This window comes from Tenrec ecaudatus, chromosome 6 (assembly GCF_050624435.1).
Source record: "Tenrec ecaudatus isolate mTenEca1 chromosome 6, mTenEca1.hap1, whole genome shotgun sequence".
Lineage (NCBI taxonomy): Eukaryota > Metazoa > Chordata > Mammalia > Afrosoricida > Tenrecidae > Tenrec > Tenrec ecaudatus.
The window spans coordinates 10,875,074-10,893,450 of NC_134535.1; the positions used below are offsets into that span (position 1 = coordinate 10,875,074).

Consider the following 18,377-nt stretch of genomic DNA (forward strand, 5'->3'; position numbering starts at 1 on the left):
TGGATCTTGGGTCTATCATCCCCCACAACTATTGGGGTCAGAAGAAGCCACCAACCTAACACTTGACCAATGGACTTGGAACTTGACTACTACAACTGTGTGAGCCATTTTCTTGATGTAAACCTCTGTATAGAGATAAATATCAGCTTCATTAGTTTTGCTTCTCTAGAGCCCAGCTTAACACAAATGGAATGAACAAATTTCTTGATGTACTTATTTCCAATGATTGTGGTACTAGATGACCAAGCAAGGGCACTAGGTGAGCAAAAGAAACAATAGACATAAAAATTGTGGAATGTATATATGGATTGTGTTAAGAGTATATTAGCCCCCAATAAAATGATTTTTTTAATTGTGGAAAGAATAGGAATTAAAAATACACCTATTAAAAGAAGAAATGGTTGTTTACATATAAAATTCTGGGGAATCATAAAAAATGAGTTAATGCTTCAGTAAGAGCTCAGCATACAGGGCCCATATGCAAATATCTGTTGATATACACTAGCAAAAACAAATTGGGATATGCAATTTGTAATATTTCATTTAAAGTATCAAAAGGCATAAAATACTCAGTAATAAATTTAATAAAATGTGTAAAAATGTCTACATTGAAAACTAAAATACTAAAATTAAAAAGAGCTAAATAAATGAGGAAAGTGTTTACATTCATGAATTGGGAGAATGCATGTTAACATCATGCCCTTCTTTAGGTTCAGATGGTCATACCATGATTCCAACAAGTTTTGTTTCTAGTAAAAATTTAAAGTTGATTAAAAAATAATATGGAAATACAGAGGACCCAGGACAACCAAACAATCCTGGAAAGAACATAAACAAAGGCTTGAAGTAGCCTTCAAGGCTCCCTGTAAAACTACAGTCTTCAAATCAGTGTGCCATATCCCTTAAGAACAGATCAATTGGAAAAGAAAAGATAAGTCAATTAATGGAATGGAATGTAGAATCCAGAAACAGATGCACTTACATAGCCAATTGGTTTTAGAGCTCTTGTGGAAAGAAAGCGCTTTCCAGGAATGATAGCAGCTTCCTGTATGGGAAAAAGGATGAATCTCAGTCCCTACTCTTCCTCCTCGGGCGTATATAAAGATTAATTTGAGATAGCTAAACATGAAAGCTCTGAGATTAGTATCACTACTTGACTGCGGGCAGTGATTTCTTAGGGCCTCAGAGAAACACTGGACTTTCTACTCCTGTAAACAGTTAGTTTCGGAATCTCACAGGGTTTCGCTCTGAATCAGCATGAGCTTCATGGCAGTGAGTTTGACTTGGTTTGGGAGTAGAGAACAATGATCATAAAGAGCAAAACCAAAGCTGATCCTCGCTTGTTAGGTGCCATCTGGTTGGTACAACAACAAAAACTACTCAGTCCTGCGCCATCCTCACAATTGTTACAGTTGAGCCCATTGTGTAACCACTGTGTCAGACCTCTTATCCAGGGACTTCCTCTCTTTTCCTGTCCCTTTACTTTACCAAGCATGATGTCCTTCTCCAGGGACTGGTCTCTCCTGACAACGTAGTCAAAGTAAGTGAGACAAAGCCTCGTTGTTCTTGCGTCTAAGAAGCGTTTCCAAGAGATTTGTTTGTTTTCTTGTCAGTCCATGGTACTTTTCAATATTCTTTTTCAGGACCACAAATCAAACGCATTGATTCTTCAGTTTTCCCATTCAATATCCAACTTTTACATCCATATGAGGCCATTGAAATAGCATGGCTTGAGTGAGGCACGCTTAAGTCCTCAAAGTGACCTTTGTACTTTCCAACATTTTAAAGAGGTCTAGTGCATCAGATTTACCCAATACAGTATGACATTTGATCTCCTGACTGCTGCTTCCTTGAGCATTGAACAAGATGAAATCATTGATAACTTCATCTTTTTTTCATTTATCATAATGTTACCCATTGGTTCAATTGTGAGGATTTGGGTCTTCCTTACATTAGGTTATAATCCATGCTGCAGGCTTTAGTCTTTGATCTTTATCAGCAAGTGTTTCAAGTCCTCCTCACTTTCAGCAAGGCTAGGTCCTCTGCTTATCACAGGTTGCTAATAAGAAGTCTTCCTCCAGCCTGATATTATTCCAGCTTCTCTGATTATTTGCTCAGCATACAGATTGAACAAGTGTGGTGAGCGGATTTGTCCCTGGTGCGCACCTTTCCTGACTTGAAACCATGCAGTGTTCCCTTGTTCTAGTCTCACAACTGCCTCTTGATCCAAGTACAGGTTCCACATGAGCGCAGTGGAGTGTTTTTGAATTCCCATTCTTCTCAAGGTTGTCCATTGTTTATTGGTATCCACACAGTCAATCGATGCCTTTACATAGTCAATGTGTACTTGCATAAAGCACAAGTAAACGTCTTTCTGGTATTCTCTGCTCTGAGCCGTGATCCATCTGACATCAGCAATGTTTCATGTCCTCTTCTGAATCCTGCCGGAATCTCCGGTAGCACTCTGTCAATGTACTGCAGCTGTTGTCGGATGGTCTTCAGCAAGATTTCACTTGTTTTGTGCTATGAATGATATTATTCTAAAATTTGCACACTCTGGGTCACTCTCCTTTGATAAAACTTTGTTTCTCAATCATTTTGGGGGCTCTTACAGCCCTTATCACAGTCCATACATCCATCCATTGTGTCAAGGATATTTGTACATATGTTGCCATCATCATTTTCGAAATATTTCTTTCTACTTGAGCCCTTGGTATCAGCTCACTTTCCTCCCCAACCCTCCCTCATGAACCCTTGATAATTTATAAATTATTTTTTCATGTCTTTTATCAACCACTGTCTCCCTTCACCCATTTTTCTGTTGTCCATCCCCCTGGTAGGGGATTGGGTTACCTTTCTTTGGAATCAATACAAATATGGTTCTCTTCCAGTCATTTGGCCAAGTGACTGTCTTCCAACTTTCCTGGCATAGACAAATTAGTGCTTCTAGTACTTCACCAGCTTGTTGGAATATTTCAGTTGGCATTCCATAATTTCTTATAGCCTTGTTTTTGGCTAATACTTTCAAAGTGTTTAGAAGGCCCACCAATTAGAGTGGGGGCTTATGGAGGTCAAGTTATCAATGGAGTTTTAGCTCAGGTGCACTTCACTGTGGGTCCAGTGGGTCCCCGGACCCATCCTGTGGTTATTTCCCCAGTTCTAGAATGCATCATTGGAATAGACATACTTAGTAACTGGCAGAATCCCCATATTGGATCCCTAAAATGTGGAATAAGGGCTATCATGGTAGGAAAAGCCAAGTGGACACCATTAGAACTGCCATTACCTAGGAAAATAGTAAACTAAAAGCAGTACCGCATTCCTGGAGGGATTTCAGAGATCAGTGCCACCATCAAAGACTTGAAAGATACAGGGGTGGTGATTGCTACTACACCCCCATTTAACTCACCTATTTAGCCTGTAAAGAAGACACATGGATCCTGGAGAATGACAGTGGATTGTCGTAAGCTTAACCAGGTGGTGACTCCAATTGCAGCTGCTGTTCCAGATATGATTACATTGCTTGAGAAAATTAATACTTCTGGTACTTGGTATGCAGATATTGATCTGGCCAATGCCTTCTTCTCAATACTAGTCTCAAAGGACCACCAGAAGCAGGTTGCCTTCACCTGGCAGGGGCAACAATATACTTTCACAACTCTCCCCCAGGGGCACATCAATTCTTCTGCCCTGTGCCATAATTTAGTCCAAATGAACCTTGACCACCTGTCTATTCCACAAAATGTGACACTGGTCCATTATATTGATGACATTATGTTGATTGGATCCACTAAGGAGGATGTATCAAAGACTCTAGATTCATTGGTACAATACCTGCATACAAGAGGTTAGGAAATTAACCCAACAAAGACTCAGGTACCCTCCACATCAGTAAAATTCCTAGGGGTCCAGGGGTGGGGGGCATGTCGAGATATTCTTACTAAAGTGAAGGATAAGCTATTGCATTTGGCACCGCCAATGACTAAAAAGGAGGCACAACGCCTAGTGGGCCTCACTTGGTGTTCTACTATGACCTATTTATCAAGTGACACGAAAGCCTCCAATTTTGAGTGGGGTCCAGAACAAGAAGAGGCTCTTCCAACAGGTTCAGGCTGCTGTGCAGTCTGCTTTGCCACTGGGACCATTATGATCCAGCGACCCAATGGTGCTAGAGGTGTCAGTTGTAGATAAAGATGCAGTGTGGAGTCTTCGGAAGTCCCCTATTGGTGAATCACAGCGTACACCGTTGGGATTTTGGAGTGAAGTCCTGCCTTCCTCTGCAGACAACTACTCCCCCTTTGAAAAACAGCTGTTGGCCTGTTACTGTGCCTTGGTAGAGACTGAACCCTCACCATGGGCCACCAAGTCACCATGAGGCCTGAATTACCTATCATGATCTGGATTTTGCCTGATCCACGGATTCCTAAAGTTGGACATGCGCAGCAACACTCCATTGTTAAATGGAAGTGGTATATACGAGATCAGGCCAGAGCAGGACCTGAAGGGACAAGTAAGCTGCATGAAGAAGTGACCCAAATGCCAACAGTCTCCGCTCCTGTCACATTGCCTTCTTTCTCCCAGTCTGCACCTATGGCCTCCTGGGGAGTTCCTTATCATACTTTAAGTGAAGACCAAAAAAAGCCATGCTTGGTTTACGGATGGCTCTGCACGATATGCAGGTGCCACTCATAAGTGGACAGCAGCAGCCCCTTTCTGGGATCTCCCTAAAGGACAGTGGTGAAGGGAAATCTTCCCAATGGACAGAACTTCGAGCAGTGCACCTGGCCATTCAGTTTGCATATTTTAAAAAGTGGCCAGATGTGAGACTGTATACTGATTCATGGGCTGTAGCTAATGGCTTGGCTGGATGGTCAGGGAATTGGAAGGACCATGATTGGAAAATTGGTGACAAGGTGTGGGGAAGAGGTATGTGGATAGACCTCTCTGAATGGGCCAAGAAAGTAAATTGTATCTCATGTGAACACTCACCAACGAGCCAGCTTTTCCACACTGGTGTGCCGCTCCATCATTTCCTAAGTCAACACTCATCAGTAGGTTTGGGATTCATAGCAGCATCTCACAGAACTCACAAACCATACTTAAAGTGAGTCATTAGGGACGTAATCACCCAGGACCTGGATCAACTTGGAAGTGATAGGAACCACCAGGATGGAATTCCTTGATCTTCTCAGCATTTGCCCTGGGCTCTGCTGTGAGCCTTGTGCAGGTGTTGCAGCTCTTAGCTCTGTGGATCAGCAAGGCCTACCATTGCCTTCTGATATGGGACTCCACCTCACACTGCTGTCGTTCTTCCTGGTGCTGTACTGCCGTCTCATACTGTTGTCTGTATTAAAACTCCTCTCTCTCCATGGCTCACCTTCAACCAAGTGATATGCAAAATGGACCAGTTCTCTCTCAGAGTTCTTCTAGTTCACTGCCCCACAAGTGTTCTATGAGCCTTATTCACATTAGCAGCAAGCTAGCCAGTCCCTTTGGTGAGTCACAAACACCTCGTTTGCATATCTCACCCAAGACTGTGGCTCAAACAAAAACCAAACTCCCTGCCATCTAGTCAATTCCAACCCAATTGGACAGAGTAGAATTGTCCCCCTTGGATTTTTAAGGCTGTAAAAAAATTTTTTTAAACATTTTATTAGGGACTCATACAACTCATCACGATCCATACATACATCAATTGTATAAAGCACATCTTACATTCTTTGCCCAAATCATTTTCAAAGCATTTGCTCTCCACTTAAACCCTTTGCTTCAAGTCCTCTTTTATCCCCTCTCTCCGTGCTACCCCCTCCCTCATGAGCCCTTGATAATTTATAGATTATTATTTTGTCATATCTTGCCCTGTCCGGCATCTCCCTTCACCCCCTTTTCTATTGTCGGCCCCCCAGGGAGGAGGTCACATGTAGATCCTTGTAATCATTCCCCCTTTCCAACCCACTCACCTTCTACCCTCCCAGTATCGCCCCTCACACCCTGGTTCTGAAGGGATCATCCGCCCTGGATTCCCTGTGCCTCCAGCTCCCATCTGCACCAATGTACATCCTCTGGTCTAATCAGACTTGCAAGGTAGAATTCGGATCATGATAGTTGGGGGTAAGGAAGCATTTAGGAACAGGAGGAAAGCTGTATTCTTCATTGGTGCTACATTGCACCCTGACTGACTCATCTCCTCCCCTAGACCCCTCTGCGAGGGGATCTCTAGCGGCCGACAAATGGGCTTTGGGTCTCCACTCTGCACTTCCCCCTTCACTATGGTAAGATTTTTTTTTCCTGATGATGCCTTATACCTGATCCCTTCGACACCTCGTGATCGCACAGGCTGGTGTGCCTCTTCCATGTGGGCTTTGTTGCTTCTGAGCTAGATGGCCACTTGTTTACTTCAAGCCTTTAAGACGCCAGACACTATCTTTTTTGATAGCCGGGCACCATCAGCTTTCTTCACCACATTTGCTTATGCACCCGTTTGCCCTTGGCGATCGTATCATGGAGGTGTGCATCCAATGATATGATTTTTTTGTTCTTTGATGCCTGATAACTGATCCCTTCGGAACCACGTGATCACACAGGCTGGTGTGTTCTTCCATGTCGGCTTTGTTGCTTCTGAGCTAGATGGCCGCTTGTTTATCTTCCAGCCTTTAAGACCCCAGACACTATCTCTTTTGATAGCCGGGCACCATCAGCTTTCTTCACCACATTTGCTTGTTCACCCGCTTTGGCTTCAGCGGTTGTGTCGGGAGGGTGAGCATCATAGAATGCCGATTTAATAGAAGAAAATATTCATGCATTGAGGGAATGCTTGAGTAGTGGCCCAAGGTCCTTCCGCCACCTTAATACTAAACCTATAAATATAGGCACATAGATATATTTGCTTATGTACATGTCTTTGTCTAGACCTCTATAAATGCCCTTTGCCTCCTACCTCTTTCCTCTATTTCCCTTGACTTTCCTCCTGTCCCACTATCATGCTTCGTCCCCACCTGGGTTACAGGTATACCTCTTCGTTACCTTACCCTTGATCATTCCCTACCAGGCCTGCAACTCCCTCCTCACTACCAATTTGGATCCCTTGTTTTTCCCTTGTCCCTGGGTTTGTTAACACCACTTCCTTGCCCCCCACCTCCCCCTATCCCATGTCCCCCCCCACAACTGTTGGTCCCGTTGTTTTTCCTCCAGATAGTTCATCCAGCCTATCATATTTAGATAGACCTGTGAGGCTATAAATTTTTATGGGAGCAGAAAACCTCATCTTTTTTCTTTAGAGTGGCTAATGGGTTTGAACTGCTGATCTTGGAGTAAGCAGCCCAACCTCTAACCTACACCACAGCTTGTAAGACTGTGACTCACTCACTATGTTCATGTCGATACTGACTCATAGCAACCCTATAGGACAGAGCAGAACTGCCCCATGTGTGTCAGAGACTGTTTACTGTGACTAGATAGGCCATGTTAACCCATTAACTATATCACAGTCAGTAACTCACATAGACATTATACTCAGTGAAGAAAGCCAGACATGAAAAGTGCATACTATATGAGTATTACCACAAAGCAAACTCACGCTGATGCTGACTATATAGGACAGGCTAGAATTATCACTGTGAGGTTCTGAGACTGTAACTATTAACGGGAGTAGAAAGCCATGTCTTTCTCCTTAGGTGCGACTGGTGGTTTTGAACTGCTGACCTAGAGGTTAGCAACCCAACACATAACCACTACACCATCACAGCTCCCATTTGAGTTTAATTCTGTTTTTAATTCCTGTGATGGGCAAAACTATTCATCTAAGGTAAAAATAACCAAAAGACAGTTTGCTTCTGAGAGGGAAAGAATTGACTGAAAACATATATGAGGAAACTCTGAGGAGATGGAAATATTCTGGATCATTATTTGACTATGGATTCTAAGGTGCATCCATTTGTCCAAACAGTGTGATTCAGAGGAATTTGAGTATTAAAATAATTATAATTGTTTAATAATAGAGTGTTGTGGCTACTGATGCAAACATAACCATGCTGACCGTGTGTGCTTGGAAGGTGGGCATGGTCATTGACTGCCTTTGAGCATCACAGTGTCATCTTAGGAGACGTTTAACTTGTCGAATCCTTGACAATTTTTTAAATATTACAGTGAACATTTTTATACATGTGTAAACTTTTTGAACTTTAAATATTTTTACGATGGATTCTTAGAAGCTCTGAGTATATGAACATTTCAAAACCTTTTGACTTAATTGGCTTATACTAACTTGTACTCCCATCAATGGAGTCTGAGAATACCTATCAGAAACCATTATAAGTCACTTTTTCCCCTTCTTTCCCTCCCCCCACCGCGTATAATATTATTATTCTAACACCACATAGGTTGCTGTAAGATTCTAGCAGCCAAGGCATTGACCCGTTGAGTCTTCCTATCAGCAATGGACCCTGAAGCTTTGGTTTTCATTCTGGTTGTCTTTATTGGTGGCCTGTACAGGTTGTCTGTCAATTCAGAGAGGTTCGAGTTGATGAGGAGCCATACTTGGGATCAGCTGGGCTTTTCATTTTGTTTTCGCACACCCTATCATTACGAGGTGCCCTACATACAAAGTTGTAACCAGTTTGCAGATGTTATCATTCTCAGGTGCTTACTCACAGATTGCAGATTACAGTTATGAAGACACTGATAATAAAAGGCAATGATAAAAACTAAAGCTGAGGAGGATATTTTACTGACATCAGAACTGACCAAAGTCATTGGATCAGAAAATCAGGACTCTATTACCGGAGAAAGGGTCATCCGTGGGCCTGGTCGGGGTCGTTGACTTCTTTGGTGGCTGGGTGTGTCTTGTAACCTGCTGACCCACTGAAGGAGACACTCTTACTGCCCTTGAACACCCAGGGCATGGTTAAGGGCTTATTGATAATGATAAATAGGTGCTTGTTAATTATCAACATTATCATCATCTTGGGGGTTTTGCTAATCACACTTAGAAGCAAACGTCCTCCAATGTCAGATTATTCTGAATTCTGGTTCTTTGGTTTCCCCAGGTTCACAGCACCTCAGGCAGAACTCTACGAAGCTGTTCTAGAGATCCAGAGAGCTTGTCTGACCCTCTGCTCCCCTGGCTCAAGCTTGGAGAACATCTACAGTCTGATGCTGACACTGACAGGACAGAAACTTAAAGAACTGGGGGTCACAAGGAGCAGCATGGGAACTGATGCCTTCAAGGTACTTCACTTCTTTTGACCCATTTTCAGCATCACCTGATGACATCCTCCTTGGGGTCTACCCTCTACAAAGCTCACAAGGCTTAAAACACGTCCGGCTGGCTCTCCATCGCACAGAGACTGATATTCAGAGCTCACTCAGGAGGGGCATGGCTTTCACGATTTACATCTCATTGATTCCAATTCCCGGCATCTCCATGTGGTCAGTACAGTCAGTCACCAGATTATGAACAAGTTATCTCCTACGTCTGTCTTCAAATCACATTTATTCATAAGTTATAACACTTACTATATAGAAAGTATACCTTTATAGGCATCAAAATAAATACGTCACCTTCATATGCTCATCATAATGAGCTGGTGCATGTCCGAAAGTAGCACCCTGTGTTATTCTCAAACACTATACGTACCACACAGTTTTTACTAGAGTGGGTTTGGAGGCTTTCACAGCCCAGGGACCACCTGGGTACCACTCTGCTCCATGGGGTTCTCAGTGGCTTCAAGGTGGCTGGATGCAGGCCTCCAACCTTTCAGTTAGGCAGCCAAGTGCGCTAACATGTACCCCGCAGGGGGACTCCAAAGTCAAGCCTTCCTGGATTAAAACAAAGGCTGTCAGTACTCCTTTCCCCCAGAAGATGGCAGCACATTCTGGTTCACGGCTTAAAGCATAACTAACTAGCTCAGAAGTCAGAAAACATAAAATGAAGTCTGGTGCAGACAGGGTGGACAGACACACAAGAGGAGGCGAGGTTCCCTTACGCCTTTCTGTGGTGGTTCTGACCAGGGAGAGGCTTGCCTGTTGTGCCAGGGTGGTTGCTGGAACTCTGCCTTCAGAGCACATCTTCACTCGAAGTTTGCACTCACATTGTCAGTGGTGCTCAGTGAAAATGGAGAGCCTCGCCTGTAAGGAAGGGTGCTGGGTGCTGAAGCCATGCAGACCATGGGGTAGCTCCCCTCCAAGTAGGGCCTCTCTGTCAATCGAAAAGAAGCTGTAACTCTCCTCCTGCCGAGGCTGACACATCTGACAGAAACTCCCGTGCTGGTAGATGCCCAGTATCATATCTCCTGTCCATTCCGCACCCAGCTGTGAGACACTTCTGGTCTCCAGTGCAGGCTTCCTCAGAGGGGTGTGAACACTGCAAAGGGCACAACTCTACTAGAGTCGCCCACCCCCTCTCCCAAAGAAAAGAGAGCTTCTCAGCTGCCTTGACTGTAATGGAGGTTGCCCCAGTAAGCCCGTGGATACAGTAACCAGTGGGTGGAAGCACAGGTTGATTCGAATGCCATGACAGAGTCACATCCCAGAGATGGCAGTTTACCGGTGTCTGAAGCATTCATCCAAGGAGTTAAACCTAAAGGGCAGAAAGGGGGGTGTGGGGGGAGGTGTTGGTATGGGTCCCACTGGCTTAGGCATGCCCAGCGGTCACTGGTTTAGTAACTGGCAATTGTTCTTTCCAGGCCGCACGAAAATACTGCCCTCACCACGTTGGCCATTACCTTGGGATGGATGTCCACGACACGCCAGACATGCCCCGCTCCCTGCCCCTGCAGCCTGGCATGGTCATCACAGTCGAGCCCGGTAAGTGAAGCACTGGCAGCCTGTGACCCCGGTGACTCAGAATAGTGGTGGGAGCCAGAAAGGCAGATGTGGAAACAGGAAAAGGAGCCTCATCAGTGTAGTAGGGAGCCTCGCTTAGTTTAGATTTGTTTCTAGCTTTCTCATTTAACATCACACAATTTGTTTAATTTGACTTCTCCTATCAACAACAGATGGGGAGTCCTTTCTATAAGTAGATATTAAGAAAGAAATCTTTTTTTAAGCCTGCCTCTGCCAGGACCAATTTGTGTACAACTCTCCCACTTAATAGTGGCCCGGGCTCTGCAAGCTTTCATTGCAGGGAGATAACTCAGGCCGTCCCTGGTCCTGGGCGACACCGCTGCAGGCTGCGCAGAGCCGCCCCACGCTACCCCACTGCTTGATGGCTGGTGCCTTTCTCACACCAGCCTCGCAGAGTGCTGGGGCCTGGGCAGGATTCTGAAGGGGAGTGGCGGCCTCCATGGAGTGTGAAGATTGATGTTACAGAACTTGCTTTTAAACACGGAGGCTGTTTCTGTCATGAACGTGGATCTCAAATGTGGGCTCCAGTGTTGTAGTCTCTGAGTTCTTGATACGGGGGTGTCTTTCTTGTCCCCCTGGAGCCAAGTCACACGGGCGTTGCTCTCTGTGGTCTGCGCAGCTCATCGGGTCTAGAAGGTACATGGGTGTTTCCGTAGGCTTTGACCAAAACCTTCCTTTGCTGGTCCTTGGGTCACAGAGCAGCATCGATGAGTGTAGACAGGGAAGCATACCGTTGGTTTCATAGGAAAAGACCGCGTGATGAGAGAGGCGACCTTGGACTCAGGTTTATCCACATGTTCGCTGCAGGGTCCCTATTTCCTCACATTCTGGTAGGCTGATCATCTCTGATGAAGTGTGTAATGTGTATATCTGTAATTTTACAACCTGCCCTTTATCCAGAGGGGACCACTTACTGGACAGGAACGATACCTCAAACCACCGTGCTCTTGGTGAACAGCCCAACGTGTGCAGTGCATAAATTTATGTCAACATTGTATGTCAGCTAAATGCGGTGGCCTGCTTTGAGCCACTAGCATGTGACAGAATCCGGATCCACGTTGTCATAGTTGTGTGGTGCCTGCAGTCCAGCACCTGCAGTAATTACAATAACACCGACATGGTAGTCAGCATCATTGACCATTACGTGCCTCCGTGGATCCTCACAGCTGGCTGAGTAGATCCCATTCATATGCCACGCTTACGGATGAAGGAGGAGGCCTTTGGAGTAACGGGCTACACGTTGGGCTGCTGACCACAAAACCAGTGGTTTGAATCTATGCATCGCCGCCCAGGAGAAAGGTGAGACCGTCGCTCCTGTGAAGCCTTGAAACCCTAGGGAGCAGTCCTACTCTGTCTGCAGAGCCCCTGCAAGTCTCGGTTGTCTCGGTGGTGACTGGTTTGGTGTGGAACAGGGACATGGAGGGTTAACGTCTTTTTCTCTGTTTCCCAGGCATTTACATTCCGGAGGACGACAGAGATGCCCCTGAGAGGTTTCGTGGTCTTGGGGTACGGATTGAGGATGATGTGGTGGTGACTGAGGACTCACCTCTCATCCTGTCTGCAGACTGTCCCAAAGAGATGAGCGACATCGAACAGATATGCAGCAGGACCTCCTGATCTTTGTCACAGCCCTCATGCAGCTCAGGTTCCCCCAGAGGGGACCCGCCCGCGCCCAGGCCTGTGTGCTTCCTGCGTGTCGCTGTGTGCGCTGGTACATGCCTCTCACATGGGGATGCAGCAGCTGTATGAGTACATGCAGTTATCATGTATGTGGGGTTTTTATGTTACAATTTCTAAGTAAGGGAATCTGGAAAACGGAATTTTTTACCCACGTGTTTGCTACTGCAGCTTTAGAATACCATTCCTTCTGGAAAAGTTAGGCCTGGGCAAGTTTCGTTTTTAAATGCATAGAAAGATCTGAATTGCATGTACAAATAGAAAAATTCTCTTTTCTTCAAGTCCCTCCCTCTGTCCATTTTGGCTGAGGTCCACCCAGCAGAAGATCGTGGTGGGATGCTTGTTCTCTGAGCCAGTCGGCAGGGTCTTTGCCGGCACTAAAAGCCACCATCAGTGACTGTGGACGGCCTGTCTAAGCCTTTCATCCCCCTGTCCTACCTCGTCCAGAACCTGCCAGTCTGCCGGAGCCTCTGCAGACCTCCTGAGCACAGCTGCCCTGCACCCCTGCCCTCAGCCCCAGTGCACATTTTAGCAACACTAGCCATGTGGTAACGAGCCCTGGTGGCATAGAAACTGGCTGCCAACGACAAGGTCAGTAGTTCAAAACCACCAACTGCTCCAAGGGAGAAAGACAATGCTTTCTACTCCTGTAAAGAGTTACAGTGTCGAAAACTCATAGGGGCAGTTCTACCCTGCCCTATAACATCACTGTGAGTCAAAACTGACTAGCGGGCAGTGAGTTTGGTTTTTTAAGAGCCATCGGGTTACCCAGAGCCTGGAAAGTATTAATGGATTCTGTTCAGAAAGGAAGGGGAGAGAAGGAAATGTATTTACTGTGCCCACTGCAGCTCCAGACTCCCACCTCTCTGTCCTCCTTGACTTACAGATGCACCCCTTTCAGAAATCTATTCTTTTGTGGGTTCTTAACACCCTGTCCCTCTGTGAGCACATGAGACACTGCCCTGCCTAGGGAAGCTCCACCCCTAACCCTAGTAAAGTTGGAGGAGTGGCTCCCAGTTTTCAGAGGCATACTCCTGAAATAATTTAGTGAGCAGACTGGGAATCCCCCCAGTACCTGGAAGTGTCTTGTGAACCTCACTTTCCCCTGGAGGTGGCACTGGCTGGGCAGGGAGTCAGAGTCCACTAAACCTGCCATTGGGTACAATATATAGCTGGACCGCTGCAGATGATTCACTCAGGGGCTCCCTTCAGAGAGGGGAGTCTTCAGCACCAGTGTGACCACCTCTCTAAACCGGGACGAGAGCCCAAGATCATAAAACCTGGTGAAGAATAGAGTAAGGGTTTTCCTTCTCTGTTTTATGTTATTTATATTAGACAAGCATTCTCTGCAGGACTACAAGTTTGTTGGATCAGGAAAATTCAAGGTAGTTTCCAAAAGCAGACACTCAAGTATCTTAAAGTGATACTGTCATCCTGACAGCGCTCTTCCACAAGGCCTGACTTCCGTAACCTTATCTCAGCAGCTGCAGGAACGGATGCTCCCTAGCTGGCCCTCTCAGCGCCTGCCTTCCCTCCCCACCGCCCTCCAACTCCTCAGGCCTCTCCACCTTTCCAGGAAGAGACAGGGAAGTAGATCCACAACTCTGCCTCTTCACTCTTGACCCCTCACTCCCTGGGTTCTGTGGCCCCTTGAGTTGTGTTTCTTTTCTTCATTTCCGATCCCTGGACTAAAGAATGCCCTTTTCATTCTGTAATTCATTTTTTGTGATCTTCAACGTTCTGGCTGAAAACCTAGGTGACTTTCATGTCTAGCCGCCTACTTGGACAAGAAATGGACTTCTTCTGGTGAGGGATTCCATCCTACTTGTCCTGATGGATACGGCCTATAGTGGTTGGAATGTTACCGTGGAGCAGCGATGGGAGCTTTTGAATTCCAGGCTAACCAAGGCACCTGAGCATTGCAATCAGACTGTCGGGACCATCCAGAGATAACAGAATGAGCTCCCCACAGCAGTGTCCTGGGCGCTGTGGGATGCGTTTGGGATTTGCAGGACCGATAGATAGTCTGCAGGGATCTCCTAGCCACCCCGCAGCCGTACCAGGCTGAGAATGATATATACTCCACATGTACAAAGGAGACGCCCAAAAGGTCATGGGAAAATGGAATGAAAAGTTCATGGACTTTTTCTCCCCACTCTTGGAAGCTCCCTAGACACCTCCCTCTCCTTGATGTAAACCTTCATTTTTCTAAAAAGCCTACGAGTGTTACCTCTGAAGTGTTTCCCTCTGAGTTAAAATTGAAGCGACAATGCAGTCGGGTCAGGACCAGTCCTGGGACAGCAGGACTGGGTGGCCTCGGCGGCATGTCTCTCTGTATTTGCTTCATGAATTGTTTCCACTGACAAGGAGATTGCTGCGACGGTGTCTTGGATTGACAGCACAACCAGAGCCATAGTGAGGGCAGGGCCCTCCTCTTCCCAGAGTGACTGTCCAAGTCTGGCAGGTGCTTGCGACTGTGTGTCCTCTCTCAGAACAGGACATTCCCATGCACTTTCACAGGCTCAGAAGGAACCATCCGAGCCATCGACATTCCTTCCCGATGTGCAACTCCGAGCCAGGACACAATCCCCGGGGCAAGATGCGGGGATAGCACTGCAGTAGGAACACTGAGCTCTTCCAATACCACAGAGCTCAAGCCGCAGACACATGAGCGCTGCTCCCTCTGCCCAGCCATGGCAGGCCACAAACAGCACAACCCAGCGTGGCCTTGAGTCTCCCTGCAGAAAACCACTCCCAGGAACAGCGTGGGAATTGCAGTTAAGCCTTCCCTGCCATCCCTCAACTAAGGGCATGGCGATGTATAACGGGTGTGTGTGTGTGCGCGCGCACGCGCACTAGAAGCTAGGTGAGGTGGCTCAGAAAGGGCCCTGCCTGGATAGGTCTTTTCGGGATGCTGCCCCTGGATGGGTGAGAGGGAAGATACGCCTTTATCCCTAACTTCAGAGCAGAAGGCCACTGTCAGAAATCACCCCGTTCTCCTGTGCAGCAGCGTCTCTGTGAACTTTGGGATTGTGGAACTCAAGGTGCTTGGGCTGTGCTTCACAAAGATCTTAGGAGATGCACCCTCTGTTAGCTCCTGCACGAGCTGGCAAACATTTGCACACGCTTTGTATGAGTTGTGCAATTTTTGGACAAAACGCTGTTACTTTTTCAGACCCTACCCACTGAGAATAGATGTTTTTCCTCAACCAGGGAAAGCATTTGTTACTGTCATTTTGAAATTAAACTGTAAAAACCATATAGAAGCATGTGGTGTGTGTTTCTTTAGAGTCTAGAGATTACAGGCTTAAATGTTCCAGCAATTTTTATCAGTTCTGCAGTGGGGCGGGGAGGTGGGCAACCAAAAAGGCTGGGTAAGCCCATCCTGTTCACAGGTCAACTCTACAAAGCAGTTACCCAAAGGTTGCCTGTGCCGCTCGGGACTAAAGCAAAAGCAAGCCACGAGAATCTTATTAAGGCTGAGATTTGTGGAGCAGTAGGATGAATTGCAAAATTATGCGAGTAGATCATTCCCTGCCAGGGATCCTCTGTAGAGTCCAAGGAGTTCTGAAAAGCTTGTTTCCTACATGAGGCACACATCAAAAGACGCTTTTGTCTTCATGCACTGCTGGTGGGCTCGTAAACATGTAAAACCGCCAGGGAAAGCTCGCTGGTGCCACCTAAAACAACTGGGACTCAGGCGCCCATATGGCCCAGCAATGCCTCTGCTGGGCACATGCCTCAGGGAACGCACTGAGCCAGAACTCGCCCGTTCTCATTGCAACACAGTTCACAATGGTAAGAATCAGGAAACAGCCCAAATGCCCATCCGTAGAAGAATGGATAAAGAAACTGGTGCATACACACTGTAGGGTTGTATGCGTCTCTAGACCCCAGCATTGAAACCATGAAGCATCTCAGGACATGGATGGACCTGGAAGCCGTTATGCTGTAAGGCTAACCACCAAGACAAAAGCAGGCTTCTGTCTCGGGTCAGCTAGTCTCATCCGGTCTCCTAAGTGGTGAGGTAGGGTGCCTGCGTGGTGCTCATGAACCACATATCACCACCTTAGCTGTACATCCTAGAAACCTCTGTGACAAGGGGAGGCTTCACCTCAACTTATATAACATTGTTCTGCAATCACCCCAAATCATCAGACGCTCCCATAAGAATGATTAGTGACATGGAAGGGACAAGCCAGCCAGGCTGCAGTATAGCACTGACAACACAACATTCCTCGTTTTGTAATACTTCCTCCTCACTATCATGACCCCAGTTCTACCTTACAAATCCGGCTAGACCAGAGCATGTACACTGGTACAGATAAGAACTCTTGACAGAGGGAATCCAGGACAGAAAAACCCCTCAGGACCAATAATGGGAGTAGCTATACTGTGAAAGGGTAGAGGGAAGAAGGAATCAATTGTAATAATCGACATATAACCACCACCCCGAGGGGGACGGACAATAGAAACATGGGTGAAGGGAGACAGCGGAAGGTGTAAGATATGAAAATTATAATGTATCAAGGGTTCACAAGGGCAGGAGGGTGGGGGAGGCAGGGGAAAAAGAACTGATACCAAGAACTCAAGTAGAAGAAAATGTTTTGAAAATGATGATGGCAACATATGTACAAATGGCTTGATACAACTGATGTATGAATTGTGATAAGAGGGATAAAGGCCCCCAGTAAAGTTATAGAAATGAATGGTTAGTGAGCCTTGCTGGAGTTCAGGAGGTGCAGCGGACGCTTTTCTCGGAGAAGGGGATTATTCTTGTGTTGGGTAAACTGGGTGGGGGAACCTGCCATTGGGAAAAATAGCACTAGAGGATGGCTGTTACAATCAGACACTGATTGTCAATGTAGGGTCTAGAAGTCTGAACTTGTGGGCAGGCTCTAAGGGAAGGTTTCCTCTTTCTGTGGACTCTGGAAGAAAAGCCTTCTGTCCACATCTGTGGGCCCACTGTTCCTTAGAGCTCTCTCTGTGTCTTGGCCTTGATCCTGCCCCGGGTCTAGGGAGTTCTAAGTGCAGGGACACTAGGTCCAAAGGAATTCCTCCACTTCTGGCTTTCCTTTGTTGGTGTATTGAGATTCCTCTGACCTCTGCTCAACCCGTGGACAGCAAAAGAACAAACATCTGTCTTAGAAGAAGTACAACCATAATGCTTCTTAAAGGCAAGGGTGGTGATACTTCTCACGTACTTGGGACATGTTGTCAGGAGAGACCAGTCCCCAGAGGACATCATGCTTGGTAAAGCAGAGGGGCAGCAAAAAACAGGAAGGCCTTTGACAAGATGGATTGACACAGTTGTTAAAATAATGAACTCAAGCATGACAACTGTGAGGATGGCGAAGGACCAGGCAGTGTTTCACTCTTGTATGTAGGGTGGCTATGAGTTGGAACTAACTGTACAGCACCTAACAACAATATCTCAAAAGAGGCCAAGTCAAGATACAGCCTAGTTCTGTAGACTGTATCCTGTCTCACTAACATAATAAGTCCGATACTGGTCCATAAGTCCCTCTTCAGACTCATGCAATGATGCAGAATGCAGGCATATCACCGGCCAGTGGGTGCAAAGTCTTATGGATCTAATGGCAGGGCACATATCTCAAGGGCTCTGGCAGTAGCCAGGGTCTGCCAGCAGGAAGGTGAAGGCAGAGAGGACGAGAGGTTCCCAGGACCCTTCTTATGAGAAGGCCACGCCCATAAGGAGACACTGTCAGATACCTGATTGACAGGTTGAAGACCAGCCCTACACTTTTATATCTCTTCAAGTTGACATGAAGGATAGAACCTGAAATGTTCTTTTTGATGAGGAACGTAAGACTATTCTTCCAGTTCTCATTCCTGGC

The 18,377-nt window shown here is 46.3% G+C and overlaps 1 protein-coding gene across 2 annotated transcripts in view; it reads left to right on the plus strand.

Annotated features, from left to right (window-relative positions):
* XPNPEP3 (X-prolyl aminopeptidase 3) overlaps positions 1–15,771 on the plus strand; it is a 61,943-nt gene extending 46,172 nt beyond the window's left edge. For both annotated transcript variants that reach the window (XM_075553623.1, XM_075553622.1), the window contains exons 8-10: positions 9,045–9,225; positions 10,683–10,803; positions 12,293–15,771. In XM_075553623.1, coding sequence (XP_075409738.1) covers positions 9,045–9,225; positions 10,683–10,803; positions 12,293–12,459 — 469 coding nt within the window. In that variant the 3' untranslated portion in view covers positions 12,460–15,771. The remainder of the gene's footprint in view (positions 1–9,044; positions 9,226–10,682; positions 10,804–12,292) is intronic.
* Positions 15,772–18,377: the final 2,606 nt, after the last annotated feature.